Below are 26,157 nucleotides of genomic sequence, written 5' to 3'. Positions count from 1 at the left end.
AGCGGATTGCAGACTGTCATTTTAGCAGGGGCTGAAATGGCAGATGGAGAGAGGTGACTCGTGTGATATATTTAAACAAGGATATGCACTGTTTATACAGGAAATATATGTAGTATGGAGTAGCTTGAGTTTTCCCAGGCTGTATGTGGCTTTGTTACAGATGATGTCATCATGTCCATAAACTTTACTCTATAATATTAAGGGCTGGAAACATGCTCTTAAAAACACAAAGAATAAAAAGCTTAATTTTGAGGAGCTGTGTTCTTAGACCTTGTATATTTCTCAAGAACAATGTCCATTCACTCCAGTAAAGAACAGCATGTCATCTTTTTTAAAGGCCTAGGATCTATTATGCCACCATTTTCCCCAAGGGTCAGCAATGTTGTGTCACCTCCAAGGTTTTAATCTGTAAATCCTCATATTAACAATCTGTTTTTTAAAATCCAGGTGTATTTGCCACCTTCTTGTAGTTCAGTCTGAACCTGACTGCCCTATTTGAAGTCCAGTGGAACTGCATGCTCATGAAATATTTTTGACTCTGCTTTTCCCTGCATCAGCCTGTTCCTGTTTCACGCAAGCTTTCAGCCCGAGAGCAACGAGACTGCGAGGTGATTGAACGCCTTATCAAATCCTACTTCCTGATTGTGAGGAAAAACATACAAGACAGGTTTGTGATCTTACTTTTTCAGGATTTGACCCTCTCATTGCTTTATTAATTCTGATAGTGTTTTTTTTTTACTGTGCAAAATATACAGTTGAGCAGCTCTGTGTAGTTTCTTTCTTGCACTTCAGTTCTAATGGACTGTTTCACAAAAATAACCATGAAGTTCTAGTGTTTTAGCGCTTTGGCGCAGAAACAGATGTTGCCATATTGTGAGTTGTCTTCATGGTTGTCGTTTCTCAATTCTGTAAATACAAAATATGCGCACCATACAACCAATTTATTACTCTAAAACCATCTGTTCTACCAGGGGTCAGCAACCTTTTTCAGCCATGGGCTGGTCCACCATCCCTCAGACCATGTGGTGGGCCGGACTATATTTTGGGGAAAAATTAAAAATGAATAAATTCCTATGCCCCACAAATAACCCAGTTTTTAAATAAAAGCACACATTCTACTCATGTAAAAACACGCCGATTCCCGGACTGCCCCCAGGCCAGATTTAGAAGGCGATTGGGCCGCATCCGGCCCCCAGGCCTTAGGTTGCCCACCCGTGCTATACCAATGTTAGTCTATCTCAAGAGTAGATCCATTGAAATTAATGAATGTAAGTAACAAGTTCATTCATTTTAGTGAGTCTGCTCAGAGTAGTCTGAGCAGTAGCACGGAGTGCCATATAACAGCTTTGGCTAGTGCCCTAGCTACACACCTATCTGGACAAGGGTTGTCTGACTTCTGTTACCTGCACCCTGGTAACCTCTAGGCTAGATTGCTGCAATGTGTTACATGATGGGCTGCCTTTGAAGATGGCTTGGGCACTTCAGCTGTTGCAGAATTCAGCAGTCAGCTTGCTCACCGGGGCAAGACAGTTTGAGCATATAGCACTGATCCTAACCTAACTGTATTGGCAGCCAGTTGGTTTCTGGGTCCTATTCAAACAGCTGGTTTTGACCTTTAAGGCTTTACATGTCTCAGGACCACAAGGACTCCCTCTTCCCATATGAACTAACCTGGACCCTGCAGCCATCACTTGAGGTCATTCTTCCTATGTCCCCTCCATGAGAGGTCTGAAGGGTGGCAACATGAGAATGGGCCTTTTCTGTGGTGGCTCCCTGCTTGTGGAATGTTCTCCCTAGAGAGGCTCACCTGGCACCTCATTACATGTTTTTAGGTGCCAGAGAAAAATAATTCCTCTTCCAACCAGACCTTTGATGGTTAAACAATCTATGGTCTTTTAAGTGTTTGGGGAAAGGTTATTACGGTAATCATTATGTGTTTTGTGTTTTTATGTTGTAATCTTCCCTGTGATCTTTGGCTATATAAATTTAAGAAAGAACCCTTAGCTCCGTGGGTTACGTGCTCGATCTATTTGCCTGCTTGCTTGCTTACAGTGTGCCAAAAGCAGTGATGCATTTTCTGGTTAACCACGTGAAAGACTCTCTTCAGAGTGAGCTAGTAGGACAGCTGTACAAAGCCTTATTGCTGGATGACCTTTTGACTGAATCAGAGGACATGGCTCAGCGCAGGAAGGAGTCAGCTGATATGTTACAGGTACTGCAGTTAGTTTTATGTTATGTACACTAGTATAGTTTAGTTATTTTCATACTCTGCCACCGTGAGCCTCACAATTGTGTCTCACATGGGGATTTGGTTCCAAGGGTTCTGCACACATACACTCAAACCCTTGGAAACGCTTCTGCGCAAGCTTCGGGATGCTCTCATGGGGCCATCTGAATTCCTCTGAGATCTTGTGGGAGCATCCCAGATCTGGCATGTAGAGGCAAGAATCTGGCACGAAAAGAGCTTTAAAGCTCTCTGCCTTCCTTGGGAAGCAAGGTCCTTTCCGCATGCCGGCTTCACTTTTAACTTGTGGGATTTCAACCAGATGGCCTTCAACTGTGTGGGGTTGAAATTGTGCAAGTTAAATGTGGACAAGATGCAGTTGTGCTGTACCCAAAATTTAAAATCTAGTTAGTGCACTCTTTGGTTGAGGTCATGGGAATTTCTTCCATTCCTTTTCCAGATAGGACTGTGTGCAAAGTTCATTGGCTATAGACATGATCAGAAATAAGCAGTGTTTTGATTTGGTTTATGAACCAAACCAAACCCTGAATCTTGCAGCATGTGAAGGGAACTTGCAGAAGCCAGCATTACCAGGCATACTCCCCATGCTATGACAGACCCTGCTGAGGCCAGTGCTTTGTTGGCCTTACCCCTGGTGCTACCATATTCAGCCATCACTTAATTATAGCTCAATGATTGCTTTTATTGTACTACTTTTGTTGTATATTTTTTGTGGCTTATCTCTGCCTGTGACTCTACAAGTATAAACCTCAGCAATTTCTGTTCTTGTCCTAGGCCTTGCAGCGAGCCAGTCATATTATTGCTGAGATTCGAGAGACACACCTTTGGTGAAGGGCTTCTCCAGCTGGGTGAAGAAATGGATGACTTGAAAATTGCTAGGCATTATATATACTTATGAACTTCTATGTTTACTGCAGTATGTATAAATCTGCTCACATAAAGACAGTTCAGTTTGGCTTTCTACGGACAGAAAAGTATGCTGTACTTGCAAAACAAGTCTCATATAATCAACGTATTTTCTTTACTAGTTTCCTGGTGCAAAGACCAAGGTCTTTTCTCATGTGAGGAATTGGACTGGACTGAACTTAAGGAAAGAACCATGTAAAAATTCCAGTGCCTGGCTTGCTAAATGAGTTGCCTGTGGATAGGATGAACAGTGTAGTTTTGTTATGTAGCCTTTTAAGCTGGTTTTGCAATATAGGTTTTTCAACCATGAAGAAAGGACACCACGATATTTTCTTTAAGATGAATTTAATTGCATGCACTCTGAGAAATACTGCCCTAATTATAACTGTGTAATGTGTACCCTCATGTTTTAGAACCTTAAAAGAAATATCTGGCTAACTTCCAAAATGCATTGGCTATTTTTGTCCTTTAGCTAGATAAATCTGGAATAAGTGGAGATTCTGCTAAGAAGCGTCATCAACAAAGAAGTAATCAGAATTTGAAGAATCCTCATGTCTGGGACCAAAACCCATGGACTATCCACTTGTAGGGTTCTAGACTAACAAAACAGCAATATTAAAAGGTATTGTGGCGGATCAGGTTTCTCCTAAATCATTGTGAAAAGAAGTAAAGAAAGAAACTTTAGAAAATATCAATGTAAAAGCAGCTGGGCTTAAAATTAATTCAATGGTCCCAACCCATTACTGTTTTTGAGCTATTTTCATCTTAGGTGTTGGTGTGGTAACTTGCTTGATTGTCTGCCATAGTCACCAACAGTCAACAGTAATGACACTTTAGTTCCTGAAAATTTTGCAAGTTTTTGTTTAAAGCACAGTACACCTGCTCACATTCAACATTTTTCCTGCATGGAAGGAAAATATGTGTTATGTTGGAAGATCTATGTTTTTAGATTGCTGTGAGGTGTATATCCTAAGTAGATATTGCCTTCCTCAACATGTGTACTTGTGGGGGGGGGAAATAAACCCTTGGCCTTCACACATTGTGTACAGGATTTTATCCACTCAGTCCTTACACAACAGGCTGAAAAGAGTAAACTGAGCTTACACTTGAGACAAATGGTAATGGACATTAAATGGGAATGTTCAGTAGCAGTTTGAAAACATGCTATTTCTCTCTTCTTCCCCTTACAGTATATTGAAACATAATTGTGATGGTGCCTTTAAGGGTGGAGGCACTTGGAACCCTCCTTAAAAAACTTACACACACCAAGCATATTGAAAATAAAATCATGCTTTAAGATCACTTCTGATGCTTTGGCAAATCTGTGGCATGATGGTATTTAACATGAAATGTTAAGTCAGCCTCCTGAGGGGTATGTTAACACCCTACTAAGTTCAGTGAATCTGTACCTGGTGCCCGCTAACGTAGAATCACCTCATTCCCTCTATTTCTGTTCTTCAGGCAAGAATGCTGTTGCTTAAGTAACCAAAAGTGGCACCACCCCACCCAAGTGGGCAGTATGGGTGGGAGAACTCCTATGTTGGCAAAAATACAAAACAAAAAAAAGACTTGAGAGGGAACACCTGCCCCCCCCCCCAAACAGTCCAGTGAGGGGTAAGGATGCCCGGTACCCGTGAAGTGCTGTTGACTGGTGGGGGTGTGGGAGGGTGTCATGCCTGGTAGCAGGAAAAATGGACTGGAATAACTCAGGGCAGGAAACAAGAACATTCTACACAGCCACTCTTAACTGTAGGTCTATACATATACAGGTGAAACTCGGAAAATTTGAATATCGTCAAAGAGTGCATTTATTTCAGTAACACAATTTAAAAGGTGAAACCAATATATGACATGCAAAGCAAGATATGTCAAGCCTTTATTTGTTGTAATTGTAATTATTTGTCGTTAGGCGGGTCAATTATAAATGGAATGTAATTAATGAAATGTAATAGCGATGTTTATTTTTGTATTATTGTAACTATTTGTTTTATTACTGTGGAATTTCCAAAAGAAAGCATTTGTAAAAATAAAAAATAAAAAGTTGCATTACTGAAATAAATGCACTTTTCGACGATATTCTAATTTTCCAAGCTTCACCTGTAGACTGACATGATCATGTTTCACTAAAGTAATTAACCTGTAAAGGTGAAACCATCCAGAAGTCACTAATTTTTAATTTACTTAAAAAAAAAATCCAGTGATAGTACATATCAAGTGTGGGGACCTTTGGTCCACTAGCTGTTACTAGCTACAACATTCACCATCCCTGGCTGTGCTTGTTCGGACCAATGGGTGTTGTAGTTCAGCAACATCTGGTATAAATTAACAAGGTTGCTGACCTGCAATGGTTAAAGGCCTTTAGAGGATGTTTGACTGATAAATTTGTCAAAGGATAAAAAAGATAACTAAGAATTAATTCTGAGATGTCAAATTACTATGAGTTCTAATTTAGCCTGTCTCATCCACTATTTTAAAAGGTATTGATTTTGCCAGACACATTAAAACATGGGCTGCCGAAACCAATCAGCACTTTCCCATGGAAGTGGGATTCAACATACATCCTTGCTTGCTGGATATCAGAGGTGTTGTAATGTGCAAATAGTTACCATGTATGGTGAACCACAGCCTAGGCCCCCTTACGTGACCCTCATAATTCTTCTCCAAGCCACACTGGTCACTGGCCTTGCACCCTGAACATTTTTGCATGGCTGGAATGGGTCCTTGAATTCTGATATGGCTCTTGGTTGCCTGGATGGAGGATAGAGGGGACATATGTAGAAATCACTGTAAAAAACTAAAATTTATAATGACATTTGTTGCTTTGCCCCCATTTGCTGTATTCATCACTGGCATGTGGTCATCAGGATACAGCCTTCAGCCAGTAAAAGGTTCCTCACATTAATATATTCCTTATTTAATTATTATTTATAACCTCGCTGCCCCTCATCAGAAGATTTCAGGGTGGTACAAAGGTGTGAATTAAGTCTCATGGTGGAAACTTAACCTTTTCAGCTTCAACATTGTTTCAATTTATGACACTTTTGTGATAACCATGGATTTTGAAGCACATGCTAATGTTCAACAAGATGCTGAGTATATAGACCATCGGTGGATTACTACCCCTTGAAAGAATTCCTAAAGGCAATCTTGCCCTAAAAAATACTAAACTACACAAGAAGCGGGGAACTGCCAGCCCACTAGCCCCACAAACTCTTTCTACTGACTCCAACAGAGTGATGTTCTTGATGGACCCTTAACCCACATTCTCCAACATCACACATTCCTTAAGCGATATTTTCTTTGTGAGGGGGGGGGAGGCGTGCAGGACTGCATTATATGTTTGCAGGGGTCACCATAGCCACATGTACCATGCAGCTCCCAGAAAGACAAGAGGAAATGCAGCTTTGTGGACCAAAAAGTTCCCCAGCCCTGCTCCATCTGAATTGTGATCGCTAAGGTTTTAAAGGGCAAGCCAGTCTTCACTAGAAAATCTCTTCATACTGCCATGAAGTTTTCCAATAGACCATTTAAATCACGCATAGTTTCAAGTAATATCAGCAACTGTGAATATATTTAAAATAGCAGTTACTAATGCCACTGCTTTACTAGCACTTTCGGTATAGCTTGCACAAGATTGAACACACCACGTTTCTACAAGGTTACCATGCTATGTACTATATTGAGTCATCGGGGTGTGTGTGTGTGTGACAGCATTTAGAGTGATTTTCATCCTGCCTTTTAGGCTTCTGTATCTAAGGCAATGGAACATGGAACCACTCAGCTGTACATGTACAATTCTAGTCCAACTTAGAATTTAAAATGCATAAGCGAATTGAAAGAACATTTAACTATGCAGACTGAAGGGTAGTTTATCCAGCATCAGTACCAAATGTATGAAGTTAATTTTGTAAATAAAGCTGATTGTGTAGAAACGACAGTTTTATATCAATAAACCACATTTTAAAGTATGGTCAGTTTTTAACTTCACTTGCTGAGACAGTTGCTAATTGGGTAGGGGGGTAAACACTAGGCCACTATGTCACGTTATATAGCTATAATAATTTTCAGAAGGTGTGAAGTTCGCCAGCTAACTCATTTGTACAAGCAGCCTCTTTGAGTAGGTGCTATTTAAATTCAACCCAAATTATTGAGATAGGGAGCTTCTACCTACTATGGCAGACTGGACAAAACCACAATTGGATCAGAGGCCCAACTGTTCACAGGGTATATACATACTTTAACCCTGAGGCAGTAGACCTAGATCAGGGATGTTCAGTAGATCGTGATCTACCCTTAGGTTCTCAGCTGATCCTGGTAGATCGCGGGATCCTTATTGTGTAAAGTTTCGGGGGGGGGGAAGCTAAAAAAACCCTCTACAATCCCCCCCCCAAAAGCTCAACAACTCTGGGCACTCTCCTCCTAAAAATGCTCAACAACTGGGCAATTCACCCACCCCATGCACGCTCCTCCTCCCTCCAATGACAATGGGTAGAATGGTAGATCTCTGCACAATGGGTAGATCACTGCCAGTTTTTTTATACTTGGAGTAGATCACAGTCTCTTGGGAGTTGGACATGCCTGACCTAGATTAACTATACTTTGCTTAAAACATAAGGAACTCCCTATTAGCTGGGAATTGTAGAACTGCAGAGTTGGAAGGAACTGTGAGGGTCACCTAGTCCAATCTACGTGTTGTAAGAACAGCTTTTGGATCTGCTGGACATCTGTACTCTCTTATTTCTATACATAGAAAGATAAATTACACCCTGAGTTACAAATCCTACACTCCATTACCTGCTACATGGAAGGACAATCTCCATATACATTCATCCTAGAGCAGCCTTAAGGCATCGACCCTAGCCCATGTTTTGCTCATTACAAAGCAGAAAGTTCAACTCAGTAATGAAACAAGCACTATATTGTTTAGGATAAAAAATTGATTATTATGTCTTATTAAAACCTAATTGCTGTTGGCATTACAGTGCCACAGTCTTCTGTCCTCCAGCTTCCAGAACACAAAATAGTTAATAAACTAACTTGGTTAAGTTAAAACCCATTAAAAACTCAATTAAAATTAGGTTATCTGTGGGTTCAGGAGCCAGCTGCCTGGCTTGTCGCGTCCTCAAACAGAAATGGGTTCTTATGTCACATTTACTACCATTCACACCCTTAACACACCAACAATGCAAGTAACAATAACTTTGAGGATTCATTTAGTTTACCTTTATTGTAGACGATAACATATTTCAACAGTTGTGTTCTTCGGACAGACACTGCATTGTACCATGAGTTCCTCCTCGTTTCATGATTGAAGTATGAATTAAGATGCCATCCAATTTCCAGATGGTACCAAGTCTCACACAGTGAGAAAAAGCAATTCACACCTCAGTTCTTGCGAGTTGTTTGATGTGTGTTCTCAGTCCATGAAGCAAAATGCACTCATAACATACTTGAAAAGACCTCAGCATTTTTGTTCTTCATGTGACAACTGAAGCCATTTCACAACATAGTAATTTCTTTTTCCAGTTCTAAGGAGTGACAAGCCATTGCTGAGGATATGTTGTCCAAGAACAAGAACAGCATCGGGATCAGTTACTTTAACATGGTTTATAGAAACTCCACCACTTGTTATGTCACAATGCCTTGAAAAAAGAAATTGTACAATCAATGACATGGCTAGACCACCTTACAATAGCTTAAAGTTATAATAACCCATCAGTGATAACAAATTAGGGTAGAAACTCACTCAGTCACAGACCTACAGCCAATAGCAGACAGTTGAACTCCTGCTGCATACTGTGACAGGAGAGGGGAAAAGGAGGTGGGAGAAGTAGTACCATATTGGATCTTCCATCAGGTATGTTCTACCACCCTCTCTGGTCATGGTACCCAGTGGCAATTTGACCAGACGGAGGTCAGGTAAGAGATGCAGCCTCACCAGGAAGGCTGACTCAGATTCACACAGTAAGGCTGCCTACTAAGTATAAACACATAAGCTTGAAGCTTGTTTCTAGACTAAGCAGCTACAGAATTAATGCCACAGAATATGTAAAGATTAACTTACCCCCTTGGTCCATCTAAAATAGCATTCGCTTTCCGACACAAATCAAGTACTGTTGTTCCAGGTTCAAGCATCAACTCAACATATGGTGCTTCCCTGAAGAGTTCTTGAAGCTCTTGGTCAGACATAGTCTCTAGTGCTGCTATGTCACTGTAATAAAGGGCCCTTGTGCACCTGGTTTTTTAAAAAAATAAAATAAAAAAGTAATCAATATTTACATTATGACCAAGACTTGTAGAAGTAGCTTTTATCAATGTTAGCAACTTAGAAGACTCCTGTAAATTCTGCATCTTTGCAAACCTGAAATTTCCTGTCTGCATTTCCATTCACATTTTGGTCCAACAGATTAACAGCCTCAGTCTCCCTTTACCTCTTAGCAGATTCCAGACCTGCTTTGCCATGAACAAGCTTAGTTACTTCAGCAGCAAGCCGTTTCTGGGCCCCCCACTTCTCAGGCTCTCTAGCATGCATTTCCATAATGTGTTGGATTTCCGGAAGAGGGAGGAAAGTGAAAAGCTTCAGATACCTTAAAGGGAAAATAGCCAACATCATCATTTATTGTTTATATGCCCCCCATCTGACTGGGTTACCCCAGCCACTCTGGGTGGCTTCTAACAAAACACGATACGACATTGAACATTAAAAACTTCCCTATACAAGGTTACCTTCAGAGCCACATTTTGCTTCTGTAACAGACTATGCAGATCCACACTAATTTCAGCCCCATAATCCTGTTTTAAACCTCTAAAACCTTGGACACATTCTGAGTGCTGCGTTAAAAAGGTAAAGGTAAAGGGACCTCTGACCATTAGGTCCAGTCGTGACCGACTCTGGGGTTGCGGCGCTCATCTCGTGTTATTGGCCGAGGGAGCCGGCGTACAGCTTCCAGGTCATGTGGCCAGCATGACAAAGCCACTTCTGGCGAACCAGAGCAGCACACGGAAACGCTGTTTACCTTCCCGCTGTAGCGGTTCCTATTTATCTACTTGCACTTTGACGTGCTTTCGAACTGCTAGGTTGGCAGGAGCTGGGACCGAGCAACGGGAGCTCACCCCGTCGCAGGGATTCAAACCGCCGAACTTCTGATCAGCAAGCCCTAGGCTCTGTGGTTTAACCCACAGCGCCACCTGCGTCCCTTTACTTTTAAAATGCTGCGTTAGTTACTGGCATTTTTAGCTTGGGCTAGATTGGACCCTTTTGCGTATATATTCTAAATTTTAATTTATGCCCCACCTCTTGCCAAAGGAACACAATATGGCATATATAGTTTTTACCCCCATTTGAGTCATGACAATCCTGGATGGCAGATTAGGTGAGTGTGTGACTGGCTGAAGATGATTTGGTGGCTTTGAGCCTTTGTTTTCCCATTTTTCATCTGGCGCCAACCACTACAACACACTAGCAGTCTTTTTGTTCTAGAACAGTAATTCACATAGATCTATAAGAAACATACTTGCCTTTTAACAGCGCTATCTGGCTGTCTGACAAAGTACTGATATAACTCAAAGGGAGAGGTCCTATTTCTGTTTAGCCAAACTGCATTGCCAGCAGTTTTCCCCAACTTATCTCCAGTGGTACTTGTAACAAGAGGCACCGTTATTCCAAATACATCTTCGCCTGTCACCCTAATAGGAAACAAATTACAATACTTAAGTTATGTTACTTGTCAACAGAACACAGTACACATTTAATCTCAAGACCTACAAACATATAACAGAAGGCAACCCTATTGCCTTCAGCTTCCTGTCAAAATCTGTTGATCTGCTTACACAATGACCTCTCCTCTCTCATCAGTCACTTGCCTCTTTATGCCTGGTTCCTTTAGAGCTCTTGACAGCCAAGAGCCCCAACATGTCATGTGCAGATACATGCCCCCTCTTGAAGGAACTAGTAATGGCACAAGAATTACTCAGACCTAAGTTATATGATATTTTGGTAGACTAGTTCATTTAATACCCCTAGGCCTTGAATGTAAGACTGCTTCCAAGAAATACTTTAAACAAGCACTGGCCATAAAAAGCTGATACTAAAGGGAAAATTAAATAAATTAGATTGGACAGTCTACTGCATAATGATATCAAGCATCCACTTGGTGACTTTTCAAGACAATCAACCTTTTTCTTTTTTGATGGAAGCTAAGTGATGCTGGTACAGTCCTCCAGACTGAGGCCATGTGGTGTTATTATGTCCAGCATATAAATCCAGAAATTCTCCCTTTTTAAATAACATTGTTGGATCTGTTGGCTTCTCCATAGCAATTACACATAAGTCTGACAGCCTGTGGTTCTCATATTTAAAGTGTTTAGCAACAGGTTACTCCACTTGTGTGTGTGTCAAAATTGCCGGTTCGTGATTTTCAAAATGTGTGCATAGGTCAGTTGCAGTTTTACCTATGCAATGGATATGACATCCCGTTTTTTGCATTCAATGATATAAATTATATTGCATGACCTTCAGGTGATGTCCTTCTTTATGTACTATGTTCTACCCATCCTGGTATGTGTGCATCTCTACAACACTCACCCACACCCCTTCCAGCTACGGATAACACCAAGCATCTAATGAGAAAGGCTGTAGCTCAGTGGCGGAACATCAGCTTTACATGCATAAGGTCCCAGGTCCAATTCCAGTACCTCTAGGCAGGGCTGAGATTGTGCCATCTGAAACCCTGGCAAGCCACTGCCAGTCAGTGCAGACAGTACTGAGCTAGATGGACCAATGGTCTGACTCTATATAAGACAACTTCCTATGTTTCCAGGTTTCTATGTAGTGCACTCCAGTCCACAAAATTTCACACCTTCATTAATTTGTTTTTTAGGTGCTGAAACAGATCAACATAGCAACAGTTTCCTTTGCAATATAAGCTTGCAAAAGTAGTTACATTCTTGCAATAGAAGTTACATCCTTCTTTTGCAAAACAGCCTTACAATGATGCTTTCATTTCCAGGGTGCCAAGTCATCCCAGCTGTGCCCTTTGTAAATAGTCGTACCTCCGCTTACGCACCCCTCCGGTTAAATAAACTTCAGGATACAGCAGTTGTTCCATCAGGCTGCAGCAGTAGGAGAGATGGAAGGCAAAATCTATTCCTTCAACTCTAGCTTAAGAGTAGCTCCAATGCTACTTCCAACAGGCTGAACACCCAGGCCCATTTCATCAGCTTTGCTAAAAGATCAGCTCAATCAGGATCTTCTTGCCCCTGAACTTGCCACAGGCATCTAGTTGGACACTACTGAGAACAGGATGCCAGACAAGATGGGGCTTGCTGGCCTGATCCAGCAGGCTCTCCTTAGGTTCTTAACTGCTCCAATTTCAGCTGGCCATCATGTGCACAACCTTGACTGTTGAGAATGGATCCCTAACTTTGTCTGCTTGCTTTCCCTCTGCCCTCCCCACCCTATGCCTTTTCGCCTGCAACGCACCTGTTGCTATTGATTACGTATACTGTACTGTATAAGCTACTGCTCCGCAATAACCTCTCCCCCATCCAGCTACCCCAGCTTAAGCGTGGGGTGAGCGCACTCCAAATGCAGGCCTCCCCACAACCCCTTATTTCGTACTTGGAGACGAGGTCGTGTCCGGACATGATGTTGCCTATCTGGTCCGCTCCTCCCAGCTGGACGCGGCAGCCGTGGTGTCGGTGCAGGTGCAGGAAGTCGTAGGCCTGCAGCGCCGGGTACAGGAACTCGGCCAGCCCCATGCCGACGGGGCTGCTCAGGCGGGCCTTGCAGGTCTGCCTGCTCAGAAGCGTCCCCATGCGCAGGTGGCCCCCGACGGCGCACAGGAACCCCACCACGGACTCGCGCTCCAGCCAGCTGGCGTTGTCCAGCACGGTGGCGCGGCCCAGGCGAGTCCCTTCCCCGCTCCAGAAGAGCTCGCGGTGGTTGTCGAAGAGCCTCTGGAGCCCCCGGCAGAGGGAGCTCGCGTTCTCCCGAGCGCGTTCCTCCGGGAGCACCTCTCGCTCCTTCGCGCGGCCGCTGGGGTCTCCCAGGCGCGCCGTTGCGCCGCCCACCAAGGCCACCACGTCGTGGCCCGCGCGCTGGAAGTGCAGCAGGCCCTGCACCGCCAGCAGGTGCCCGACGTGCAGCGAGTCGGCAGTCGGGTCGAAGCCGCAGTAGGCCGTCACGGGGAGGCGGCCCGCCTCTAACAACCCGGGGAGCTGCTCCTCGGCGGCTTGGGGCGGGAAAATCTCCTGGAACAGGCCCCGTTCGACCTGAGCCGCTAAGAGACCCTTGGCCGGAGCCCGGGGCTGCGGCCGCTGGTCGTGGGACTGCCGCCGTCCCCCAGACGCCTGGAGCCGGGGCGAAGCGGCCCTCAGGCCGAAAAGCCAACGGCGACCGGCTCGTAGCGCGGGCGCCGCCATCTTAGCTAACGGAATGGGGTGCGCGCGCACATGGCGCAGAGCGTGCTGGGAGGAGGGGGCGGGGTCGAAGCGTCCCGCCTTCTGCCCTCATGGGGCCGCCCAGAGGGGAGCTTTGGCGTCAGACGGCGGAAGCCGCTGGGCGTCTTTGTGGCATGAGATGTTGACCTGGATCCTTGCTTATTTCGTCGAATAAGGAATATATGGTTTTTAAATAATAATAATAAAAACACACACCGATTTTTTTTAAAAGAATTTCCTTCTTTGCCTGTTCTGGACATTGAAGCAGAACTCCCCCCCCGAAGTTTTCCTTAATGCTCAGCAATCCCAAAAAACAAACATGTCCTTAAGCAATGAAGTGTGCTTGGAGATCCCTTGCTCCGACCTAAATTATTAAATGCACAATCGGTGGTATATTATTAAATAAAGTGGCGTGGGAAATAAGATGAAACTGCCTGTACAAACAGAATGTTTTAATTTTTTCAAAGGAAAGGTCCAGGAGGAACTAGAATATCTGAGCAATTAAATGTTACTGAATCGGTTTCAGTCAAGATCAAGCATGGAAAGTAATTGTCTTTCTTTAGGAATTAAATGAGCATAACAAGAAGGGCGGAAATAGCAGCGACTGCTCTTGAATTGCTTTATAATCCCAATCACAAATACTGAATTTAGTGGGGCTTACTCCCAAGGTAAGTAGTTTCCACACTGCAGCCTTATTGCCTAGGCAAAACCAAAACATTCTGCCTTTTTTGGACATACTGAAGACATCTTGCACAACTAGAAATATCAAAAGCAATATAAACGGCAAACAACAATAAAAGTGGTAATCCAACTACAGAGCAATAGCTAAAATAACCAATTGAATCAGCAGGCATACCAACAAATTTTCTGAAAAAGTAAAATGGAATCTTACACATGCTTACTTGGGAGGAAGCCAAATTTAAAACTGATTTACTTCTGATAATCTAGTTAATGACGAAACAGTGGTACAGAGGGCAGCCAATCATACGTAGGGTGAGGCATTCCACATTCCTTTGTGACATGTGCCATAGTTGGGCATTTTTGGCTCATGTATTAAAATGGAAGCAGGAACATTTTACCAATTCCTGGAAAGATGCACAGCTCAGAGAATCTCAATAGGAAAGATGAATAAACGCAAACATTCATTATAAGAGGTGTAACCAGTGGAGTAGTGGGACAGAAACAGCATACCGCTACTTATTTTACAGCAGGAATGATCTCCTATGGTCAGAAAGAAAGCCACCATTTAAGCCTAAACAGGTGAGGGGCCAGGCAATGGTATATATTCGTCCCCACGAAAACTCTGCGAAACAAAAACAGGGTTTTCTTTGATCAAATAATATGTGGCTCAGACCTCTGTGCAACCATGATACCCTGCTGTTGCTCAAAGAAATCTGAAAAGAAACTGATAACATTTTAAAATGTTATGGAATCTCAGCTTTCCACTGGGTGGCAGAATTGCACTTAACCTGTACGTGGTAACACCAGCATCCTATGTGATCCCTGGTAATCAGTGTGCTAAATGCTGCATTTTGAGTCAACCTGGAATTTTGGTGTGCCAAACAAGTTTTCATTGTATAATCTCCTCTATGTGCAGATGCCACTCTGTAACCTTTGGGCCAGTCAACATATTTTGCTCAAATGTTTTAGTAACTGAGAAAGCTGAAAATGCTCACACAGCAAGTGTTACATGTGTTTTATTTACTTATTTGACAGTAAGTTCTGTCTGGATAGGATTGCCTAAACAAAAACAATTTAGGCACATGCCAAAAAGCATACAGCTAAGGCACTTGCCTGATGTCAATAGGCAGGGAGTTCTAAAGCAGGCATCCCCAAACTTCGGCCCTCCAGATGTTTTGGACTACAATTCCCATCTTCCCCGACCACTGGTCTTGTTAGCTAGGGATCATGGGAGTTGTAGGCCAAAACATCTGGAGGGCCGCAGTTTGGGGATGCCTGTTCTAAAGTGTAGGGGCTGTCACATATTTACACCCCCCCTTTTCCCCCAAGGAGCTCAAGGTGACATAGTTTATCTTTGCAGCAACCCTGTGAGGTAGATTAGGCTGAGAGACAGTTACTGGCCCAAGGTCACCCAGCAAGTTTTTTTTTTGCTTGGATTTGCAGCTCCAAAACCCAGTACTGTAATTAGAGTTGCCAGCATTTTGCCAATACTTTTGGTGGCATTGGGCTAGACTCATTCAAATAAATGAACTCAGAGTGGATCCCTTAGATACCACACTTCATTTAACAGATGTGCTAGCTAGAACTGGCCAGTCCTCTGAGAAAAGTTTCCATGTTTCAGTTGTTGTACTCTCCATCTTTTAAATGCACGCATCGCAGTCCTGCAGATCTCTGTCTGAGCTCGTAGCCGATTTCATGAGATAAGGAGAGGCCTGGTTAGCATTTTTGTGTTTCAATTTCTGCAGACACACATTCCAGGAAGATAACGCAACGCAACGTCAATAGCTGGCAGTCAATTCTGCAAGTCAGCACTCATGAATAACGGTGGGAATAGAATATCCTTACATTAACCAGAAGAAATGCATTTCCAGGGAATGGTTGTCTTGTCCTTCCTTGTTTACTCCACACGTCTCTTGTCTGCCCCCACAAATGTATTTCTTCTGCTTTCTAGATTCACCACCTCCCTTGCTTCCGATGCTCATTTCAAGGGGGCTAGTACATTTGGATGCGGGCCAATAAATTGAAGCTAAATCCTAAAAAGATGTTCTGTGTTTTCAAGTGTGGGAGGTGCAGAGCCTGCCTATTCTGAATGGGGATGCATTCCTCTGGAATGAACAAGTCCACATCTTGTGGGGTGTTCCTGTATCCAACACTGTCAATGGAGATTCAGGTGGTTTTAGGGGCTGGGAGTGCCGATTTCCAGCTACAGCTGCTTTTCCAGCTGGGCAGAGATGCCTTGGCCACTGAACTCCACAAAGCCCCCAGAACTGACTATTGCAATGCACTCCTCATGGCGCCGCCATTCCAGACTTAATTTGGTAGCAGCAACTGGCCCAAAACGCAGCTACCAGGTTACTGGCCAGGGTTCCATTTAGAGCTCACATAACCCTGATTTTGAAACAGCCAGTTTGCTCCCATACCAAATTCAAGGTGCTCACATTGGTGTTTAAAGCCTTAAAACCTTAGACCCCCAAATACCCGAAAATCTGCTTCCATCCCTATCACTTCTCAAGACTGGCAGATGGGAGAGTCTCTTGGTAGTTCTGACATCATCAAAAGTCTGGGGAATGGCAGCCTGGGAAGGTTTCCCCCTCTTTGACAGCCCTAAATTGAGGAACTGCCTTCTCACAGAGGGGTCTGTGTGTCTAACATTTTTCGCGTATAACTTTTGCTGTATGCTGGTTACATACGCCCTGGCCTTTGATGGTTAAGGTACTGTACTTTGTTTTGTGGGTCCCAACTCCTTCACTGACTTTATACTCTTCTGTTCCAGCTGCAACGGTGTTATTTCTCTTTCTTTTTTTAATGGAACTGTTTTCTCAAGTTGTTGCTCTTTTAAAATGTATATTACATTGCTGTAAACCTGCCCTGGGACCTTATGGAGAAGGGCAGATAAGAAATCACATAAAGATAACAAATGACTTCTTCCCACCCCACCCTGAACTGCTGCTATCATACCTCCTGATCTGTCCTCCCTATTAACGTTTCCTGAATCTTAACTCCAGAACCAAGAGACTCCCTTCTGAATCAGCATGAAGGCCCAGGGCTGGAACTTCAACAGATCTGAGGGAGTTTAAGAAGAGTGATGCCTCCACTAGGGTAACACCAAGATAAAGAAGTGTTCCTGATAAATTGCAACAGAGCTGAGCAATCCAAGGCCATGTAGTAGAGATAGCCAAATAAGAGAACGTCCAGTAGACTCCTCAGGGTCTCACGCTCTTTCAGGGCCACAATTCCCCCTATCTAGAGTTTACGTTGACAGATTAGAGCCAGTCACATTATACGGTGTTTACATTTGGGTGGGACTTCACAACTGCCAAAACATTAGTCTTAGATATAATTCATTATCGACTCTAAATGTATTGTTCACGTCAGAAGGCTAAGAGAATTATTTGGAAATTGAACGGAAGGAGAGGCTTACCGAAGTGTTGTTTTACATCCACTACTGAGGCAGCAGGTTCTGGGTCCTCGTATTGAAAACTTAGATCCAGGGACCTGGATCCAGGACCACCCGTACCCTTACGTCTCGGCTCAGTCACTGAAATAATCTGCAGGAGCATCTCTGGTCATGCGCTGAGTTGGCGAGACTCAATTGACAGCAACAAGAAACGGAGCTTCTATTGTGGAACACTCTGCTAATAAATCTGAGAGTCTGGAGCAGGTACCTTCTGAGCCAACTTTTAAACAGCTGCTGAAAACCTTTCTATTCCATCAGGCTTAGAGAGGCAACTAATAATACATACAGTATTTCTATAACAGCTGATTTCTTATTTTAGCCCTTTAATATAGTATTTACTGTATACATAAAATTGTTGTGAACCACTCTTGATATTTTTTTTAAAAAAATGAATAGTGCGCGCTCTCTGTGGGTGTGGGGGTGTGGGTGGGAGAGAGAGAGAGAGAGAGAGAGAAGGCAAGACAAAAGAGAGAGTTTGGGGCTTATTTTGGTTGTTATAGCCAAATGAATTTATACTGGATCCAGTGCTGGATTTGTGTATAATCTGAACAAGCTATCGTTTGGGCCCCACTCGCTTGGGAGCCCCCCAAAAAATAAAGGAAAAAAACACCTAGATGTACATTTCCAAAATATAAGATAAAAAACAAATAAAATAAAACCTACATACAGCAATACTGTAATGTTTTATGTTGTGTAGGCTCCTATTTGTTATGTGCAAATGGCTTTAGATACCTATTAGGTCCATAAATTACCATACAGTCATACCTCGGTTTGCGACCGCAATCCGTTCTGGGGAGCCAGTCGCTCCCCAAATTGGTTGCTCCCTGATGCACGCTTCTGTGTGTAGCGCCGATAGAGCACTTCTAGATCGCTTCTGCGCATCTGAGCGCTGCGGAACCTGGATGTAAACACTTCCGGGTCCGCAGTGGTCGGAAACCGAAGCGGTCGCAAATGGAGGCGGTCGTAAACTGAGGTATGACTGTATAGCATATATTCAACACAAAAAACCAGCAACAAATTGTTGTTGACAAAGGACAGCTGGACATATAAAGGGCCCCATTACCTTCAGTAGCTTAGGGCCTCATCAAACCTAAATCCAGCCCTGACTGGCTCTAAGCCACCTCTTGCCTGGTGTATCTGCACACTATAAGCTGGTGAAGCTGCTGCTTCATAAAGTAAACTAAAAACCAAACTGAGGCCTGTGTTGTGTAACTGTATTTGGAAGATTTGCTTGGGGTTGGGTCTGTGAATCTGGATGCAACTGTGTAAACAACTGTCAGTGTTTAGAAATCTTAGCTCAAGTCAACTGGCTTAGTCAGAAGCTCATATTGCTGAACAAACCCATCTTGGGAGCTCTCTAAACAGGAAGCCTTATGAAAGGTATTTCTGTAGGATTAAAATAAAAAAAATTCCTTCAGTAGCACCTTAAAGACCAACTAAGTTTTTATTTTGGTATGAGCTTTCGTGTGCATGCACACTTCGTCAGATACACTGATTAGTCAGACCCTGCACATCCGAGGTTATTTAGAAAGAAAAGGACATCCCAGCAGGGGCCCTATAGGAATAAAGCAAGATCTTGAAGATGGAAGTATTTAGGAATGATGGGATATAAAAAACAATCTAGCACACTGGTGCATCTTCTTGCATAAACAGGATTTCTCAGAGTCACCAGAAGGTGTCTCACAGCAGAAAGAGAGCACTTTTTAAAATATTCACCTGTATCAAAGTTTGCAAAATGATGCATGGTATATCTTTGGACACTAGGTCTTAAGAATTTTCTAAACTTGAGGTTCTCCACCCATGTTTTAAAGTTTAATTCCAAAGGGAAATACTGTAAGGTCTTGATTTTACCTGAGAGAAATGATGTAGTACGTACTCTGTACTCTTATTTTTCCCACAAGGAGAGCCACTAGACCTTTTCCACCCATCTCTTCCATTTTCTGTTGTTCATTTCATTTCAACGAGTAAATAATGGCAGCAGTGAATTCTGTGTAAACGGTTCAGTGAAACCTACCATAATGCAAAACAGCTGGGCCCAGTTTAAACATAGCCAGCACATGGGTGCAGCTTTCCTTGTGTGAAGTCCAGCCAGCCATCACAATGAAACCCCTCATGCAAATGTTAACGCCCAGCAGGAACCACCTATTGTTCATCAAACACAGCTAAATTGTTCTTTACAATTGTCCCTCCCAGTGCAGATTTGCTGGTACATGAAGGCACAGCACCTCGTAAGACAAAGCCAGCACTAATCTCTGAGCAAACACCCCCACCATAACATATCGTCTGCTCTCTTCCCCTTAGCTAGGGTGAAGATTGATGTAAGAAAGGGATGTGCCCTAAGAAAGGTGTATTTCTGTACTGGAGTGAGCACTACAGAGTCCTGGAGGAAAAGCTGGCTGTGGTGTGAGCCTCGTTCTTGTGACGTGACAGATGTACCTCCCTCGAGAGGAACAGAATGAGTGGGCAGAAAGAAATGCAGTATATTAGGGAAAATTGCTTGCAAAAAAAGTGCATATTGAAATACATTTGCACTAGGATGCTGGTAAATTTTCACAAGCACTTTGAAAAGTTCATAAAGTGATGTAGATAGGTGGAAACGTGAAACTGAGCAAAACTTGAACTGGAAGATTTGCCAGTCCCCCTCTGTGTATGCCATATGATAACATCTGAAAGGGGCAAAGGTTCTGCAACTGCTATGCAGTAGTTGTTGTGAAATTTTGAGTTTTCTTTCTTTCTTAATAAAATTGTACTCCACTTGATTGTAAAACAACAACAACCCTCAAAGCAGTTTACAACGCCTAGTTCACACATAATGCTAAGCCAAACTAATACTTAAAAATCACAGCTGCTTCACTCTTCCTCTGGGATCTAAACTGTGCTAATTCCAAACTTGTGCTCATAGTTCATCTCCCTCCATACATTTTAGCTTACCACTCACAGAATTGTAGAGTTAAAAAGGACCCCAAGGGTAATCTAGTACAAGCCCCTGCAATGCACTCATGGTTTGTTAGGAGAAAGCAAACAATGCGTTTGGGTTCAAGCAATGCACTGCTAAGGTAAACCATGGCTGAGCTCCCATAGTGTGGCAGGAGTGAGAGAGGGGTGAAATAGCTGCTCGTGATTTTCTCCCTGTGCCACAGTGTTTGCTTGCTCGTGGTACGCCATCATTTGACTTCATGCTACATATGCAAACTGGGCTGCTAATTACTGAACCCTGAAGGCAGGCAGCTTTTGAAAGAAATTCTGGTCATAGTTTGAAGACACCAGGAAACGTGCAGGAAGAATGTTGTCGGGCCTTGTACTGTATTGTTTTTCAGATAGCCTCTAGCTTGCTTTCTTTTCTCCACCCACAGCAGAGGGAGTGACCAGCATTTGTCAAAATAAATTACACGATTTCCACGATTTCTCCTTTCTCCCCAGAAAACCTGTTTAGCAACAGTGGTGGTGGCGCTAGAGAATGGGGCAAGAGAGGTTTCTGCTTTTTGTAAGGGTATAATCAAATTCTGCTTAAGAGCAAATTGTACTTACCAGGTGTGCTTGTGTTTGGCATACTGTATCACAACTTATAAAATGCACTCCCACCCCGGCAGAATATCACCTCTCGCCATTGCAATCCCACTTCATAGGAATGTGCTGTAGCTCAATGGCAGACCACCTGCTTTGCATGCAGAAGGTCCCAGGTCCAAGCCCTGGCATCTCTAGGTAGGAACAGAAGAGACTCCAGTCTGAAACCCTCAAGAGCTGCTGCCGGTCATTGTAGATGAAGCGAGATGGGCAAATGCTCTCTGTAGAAGGCAGCTTCCTATGTTCCTAACTCTGCTTCTAAAGGGCTTTAAGCAGGGGTGTTAGTTGAGGGGTGCACTGGACCACCTCTCTCAGCCCACAGGTTGCATTTGCTCCTGGGCAGCTCTCCAGGGCAGGGATGGGGCCAAGTCGGCAAGGCAACCCTTGTGCCTCTTGCCTCTGTGCAGTCGGCTGTTTTCCAGACAAGTAGAGTCATAGATTTGTGCCCACACACCTCCACCCTTCATTCAAGCAAGCAGAAGGGCATTGCTACAGTGCAAAGACACGAATGTGCAGGGCAGGGCTGGTGAGGGTTGTGGCCTGGAGAGAGCTGGGCTGACTTGGTGAGGGGGGGGCACAAAGAGAGGTCTGGAGGGCCACACTGGACCCTTAAGCTCAGTCCTGGTGCATACTGTCTGGGGGGGGTGGTGGTAACTGGAACTCCCATCTGCAGTCCAGTAGAAGGGAGAGTTGTATGAAAGAATGCTCTCCTAGAAATGGCCCAAAGCGAGTTCTGCCTGGGAGCTGTGAGGTCTGGGAATCCTGGGAACTGTATTTTGCTAAGGGTGCTCAGAATCGTACCTCTGTGAGAGAGTAAACTGCAATTCCCAGGATTCTTGGGGGGGGGGCTTTGCTTTAAATATATATAGCATATACAAAGCCACTTGTATTGTTTTCTGGAGCATCATACAGATGCATTTGAGTCCTTTTTGGTACTATCATGTGTCTTCTTCTTCTTTTGCATGCTCATTCAACCCTACTAATTCAGAAATATAGCATATGGTTCATTCATGCTTCTACTTACCCTGCTGCTTTCACCCAGGAAAACCTGCTGTTTACCGCTGAATTGGAACAAACATCAATTGTGTTTTGTCCGGATTGAAATTTGCTCCAATTCAGCACAAAAGAGCAGATTTTCTGGGGGAAAGCAGTGGGGCAAAGGCAAAACTACTTGGACCCATGTCTGGAAAGCATGGGAAAAGCAGAAAATCACTTTGACCCATGCTTTCTAGTCATGGGACAAGTGGAAATGTGGATGAGCCCTATGGTTGTATGTTGCATGTCAATTGCATTATCAGGTCGGCCTGATAAGTGATGCTCCCCCCCTTTGAGATGTTCAAACTGTGTCCAGTTAATAAACGTGTGGGGTAGAGCCTGCTGCTCTTTGACCCCCAGCATGTGCTCATTGAATGCCATTTTGACTTCTAGAACATGGCTTAAGAATATAGGATATTGCCTTATTATACCAAGTCAGACAGCAAGGGCAGCCAAGTTCTGTGCTAGAGCCATAAAAATTCGGGCTGACCTAGTTAGTAGACAGAGCTAAACATGTTCCAGTGCCATTATTAGCTGTACCTGCCCAAGTAGTGATAATTTCTATTATCTAATAATTTTTATAATGGCTATAGTTTATATTTATTGTATATATTTTAAATTGTATATTGGATTGTTTGATGTATAAATGTGTGTGCTGATCGAGAACCGTAACAATAAACTAACTAACTAACTAACTAACTTATACCAAGTCAGACTATTTGTCCACTGTCCAGTGTTGTCTACCCTGGCCCTTGGTTTCAAGGGTCTTGGGCAGAAAGAGGTCTTGTCTGTCACCTGCTGCCTGATCCTTTTAACCTTTCCCATTGACCATACTGTCTGGGTCTGATGGGAGTTGTGGTTCAGGGATTGAAATGGGGACATTCTGCATGCACAAACACAAAGGAGGCGTGAATGAGGCTCACTGTGTGTGAATGATAGGCAGGTCCAGTTTACTCAAAGAAGCCCCATCACAAAACAGAGAAGATCAAGGGCCCAGGTTTTGCAGTCAAATGTTGAACCTACAGCTATGGCTGGCTAGATTTAAAACGGGGATGTTGTTTCTTGTTGGCCAAGCTAGTTTTGCTGTTAATGCTTAGGTTCAGTGCTGGAAGAAGGCAGTATCATAGTTGAATACTGTGGTACCTCTACTTACGACTTTATTGCGTTCCGAACGCACATTCGTAAGTCGAAAAAAATTGTAAGTCGAATCCCATAGGAATGCATTGGGAGAAAAAATTCGTGAGTAGAAGCAACCCTATCTAAAAATTCGTAAGTAGAAAAAATCCTATCTAAACTGCATCCAAGATGGCGGACGGAGCTCCGTTCGTAAGTAGAAACATTCGTAAGTAGAGGTACCACTGTACATTTAAATGGAGGAAGGGAAGAGCAGCCTTGCCACAAATGGATATGAGTGCATTCATATAATTCAGTACTTAGTTCTTGCATTGTCAGACTGACTTTCCTCTGCCTTTGCCCCACACTTTCCTACTTTCTTGCATTCTGTCTTTTTAGCTTGAGAACCAAAAGGCAGGGTGAATCTTTTAAATTTTATGTGAAGGACTATTTTTTTCTGAAAAGCGGGGCCAAAATATAAGAAATAAAGCAGAGGCTGTTCACCTGGGGCTCTCCAAATGTTGCTGGACTGCAGCTGCCATGGCCACTGGCCACGTTGGCTGAAGCTACTGGGAGTTATAGTTCAGTTTGGATGGCTACAGGTGAGCCACCCATTTTAAAGAACAGCTACTGCTTGGGAATATGCAGCACTTCAGGTTAAAGCGGTCTCTGACTTCGGTCCAAAAGCAATCTGTCAATCTGAAAGCAGAGCCGTTGGAAACAGATTATGACTGGGCGTGGGAAAGTTAAGAACTGTATCATAGTACAAGGGCAGGTAAAGCCCGCTGTTTATCTCTGGGGTTCATGCTGAAGCATAATAATAATGTAAGCAACACTGGCATTAGGGCTTCCTGCCAACAACTGGACAAGCTGTTCTCTACTTCGTGCAGGTTTAGCCCATGTGGGGCCTTCTAGTTGTTCCTGGACTCCAGTTCCCATCAGCCCCAGCTATCTTGACCAATGGTCAGGGATTATGAGAGCTGTAGTCCAACATCATAAGGCTATCACACTGTCCAGCCCGGTATTAGGGCTACACTAAAGCTAGACTCAAAGCAGTACTAGTGAAAAGCAGTAGAGTAATTTTCTGTGCTCCTTGTTCATGTATGTTTGCATTTAATTAATAGGATTTCTATACTGCTTAATCATCAAAACCTGTAAGCCATTTGCATCAAATAAACTGCATTGGGGATACATGGGCACAAACTTTCATTTGCTGCTTTGTTGCTGGGACCCAGTGGCACTGTGGGTTAAACCACAGAGTCTAGGGTTTGCTGATCAGAAGGTCAGCGGTTCGAATCCCTGCAACGGGGTGAGCTCCCGTTGCTCGGGACCAACTCCTGCCAACCTAGCAGTTCGAAAGCACATCAAAGTGCAAGTAGATAAATAGGGCCCGCTCCAGCGGGAAGGTAAACGGCGTATCTGTGCGCTGCTCTGGTTCGCCAGAAGCAGCTTTGTCATGCTGGCCACATGACCCGGAAGCTGTCTGCGGATAAACACTGGCTCCCTCGGCCTATAGAGCGAGATGAGCGCCGCAACCCCAGAGTCAGACACGACTGGACCTGATGGTCAGGGGCCCCTTTACCTTAAAAAAAAAAAGGGAAGCTCTAACAACAGTGCAATCCTACACCTATGTATTCAATAGTCAATCCCACTGATTTCAGTGGAGTTTACTCCCCGGTATGTGAGCACAGGAATGTAGACTAAGTGTGTGTAAGCACAGGAGAGGGAACTCAAAAGACAATTTCTAAAAATACTGGCAGCTCCAATGGGTTCGACACACTCCCTTTGGCTCTCCAAAGCAAATTGCTCAGCAATGCAACAACAAACAGAATTTCACAGCAGGATAGAGCAGGTCACACCCTTGCGTGACTCTCCTGGCTTCTTGGAGAAAGAATGCATTGCTGGGATGGGAGTGAGGAAGGCTAAATAAATATCTCCTGGCACATACTTAGAAAAACAGCTATTGTAGATGGCCAGGATAGCTAGAAATAAACTAGTATGAAAGGGGAAGAGACTAACCGTTGCAACAACAGAAAAGCAAGATTTATGAAGGTGCATAAACAAGCAAGCAAGTGAAAGTACCAGACAGAATTGATTGCAATGAATCTACTGACCCATGATTCCCAGATGCAGCACATAGCACAATTGGCAAGGGATTTCTTCCATTAATACCCCACTTTTCTTCCATCCTGGACCCCAAGGAGGCCAGGCAGCCACCCATCCAGGCATTGAACAGATGCAGGCCAGTTTAGCTTCAGCAAGATTATCACCTGGACAACCTTGGATGTACCTAGAGCAGTGGAGCTATGCCAGAGGGGTCCGCAAGATGCTATTAGAATAAAAAATATATTAAATATATTTCGTATGATAACAGTTTTTTGTTTTGGCCGCTTCCTGCATGAGCAGAGTCTGTTTTGCAAAGAGGCAGCGCACGCATTCTACTAACGCTCACCTCCCCAAGATGCTTTGCGCGGGCGTGTCGGCTCCATTTGTGCGCTACTGCACAGGTACCCTGTCTTCTCCATTCCCCTCCCCTCATGTGTTTCATGAAAAACAAATATAGGAATCGGCTCGACATGCGGTCGGATTTCAGAGTTAAAGTTTCAAGTTTGGAACCTAAGATTTCAGAAATAATGGACTCAAAGGACAGATTTAACTCATCTCATTAAGAACTGAAAATTAAAACTAACTGTATACTGATGGAGTACTCTGTTGT

General features: G+C 43.6%; 2 protein-coding genes across 6 annotated transcripts in view; one reads left to right on the top strand and one right to left on the bottom strand.

Annotated features, from left to right (window-relative positions):
• The window catches only part of DNM1L (dynamin 1 like), a 34,898-nt gene extending 30,712 nt beyond the window's left edge, over positions 1–4,186 (top strand). For all 4 annotated transcript variants that reach the window (XM_035128533.2, XM_035128531.2, XM_035128532.2 and 1 more), the window contains 3 exons: positions 558–667; positions 2,053–2,212; positions 3,020–4,186. In XM_035128533.2, the coding sequence (XP_034984424.2) occupies positions 558–667; positions 2,053–2,212; positions 3,020–3,076 (327 nt within the window). In that variant the 3' untranslated portion in view covers positions 3,077–4,186. The remainder of the gene's footprint in view (positions 1–557; positions 668–2,052; positions 2,213–3,019) is intronic.
• On the bottom strand, positions 3,463–13,573 carry YARS2 (tyrosyl-tRNA synthetase 2). Of its 2 annotated transcripts, XR_004693381.2 has the most exons (6): positions 12,771–13,573; positions 10,670–10,837; positions 9,583–9,738; positions 9,216–9,386; positions 8,374–8,793; positions 3,463–5,899 (listed from the first exon to the last, which is right to left on the bottom strand). XR_004693381.2 is itself a non-coding variant. In XM_035128529.2 (5 exons), exons 1-5 carry the CDS (start codon positions 13,571–13,573, stop codon positions 8,613–8,615), a joined length of 1,479 nt encoding a protein of 492 aa, XP_034984420.1. In that variant the 3' UTR covers positions 3,463–8,612. The 2 variants fall into 2 exon arrangements, 1 of the variants encoding a protein (XP_034984420.1); XM_035128529.2 differs by having other exon boundaries at positions 3,463–8,793.
• Positions 13,574–26,157: the final 12,584 nt, after the last annotated feature.

This window comes from Zootoca vivipara, chromosome 10, assembly GCF_963506605.1.
Source record: "Zootoca vivipara chromosome 10, rZooViv1.1, whole genome shotgun sequence".
Lineage (NCBI taxonomy): Eukaryota > Metazoa > Chordata > Lepidosauria > Squamata > Lacertidae > Zootoca > Zootoca vivipara.
Note: the sequence above shows the minus strand (reverse complement) of the source record. Positions and strands in the feature narration are given on the sequence as shown.

Excerpts from the sequence above, each read along its gene's own strand:
- YARS2 (XM_035128529.2), bottom strand. The coding sequence starts at position 13,573 with ATGGCGGCGCCCGCGCTACGAGCCGGTCGCCGTTGGCTTTTCGGCCTG. Across the intron at positions 9,739-10,669 it reads CCAGATAGCGCTGTTAAAAG|GTATCTGAAGCTTTTCACTT; the intron begins GCAAGTATGTTT and ends TTTCCCTTTAAG. Across the intron at positions 9,387-9,582 it reads GGTCTGGAATCTGCTAAGAG|GTGCACAAGGGCCCTTTATT; the intron begins GTAAAGGGAGAC and ends TTAAAAAACCAG.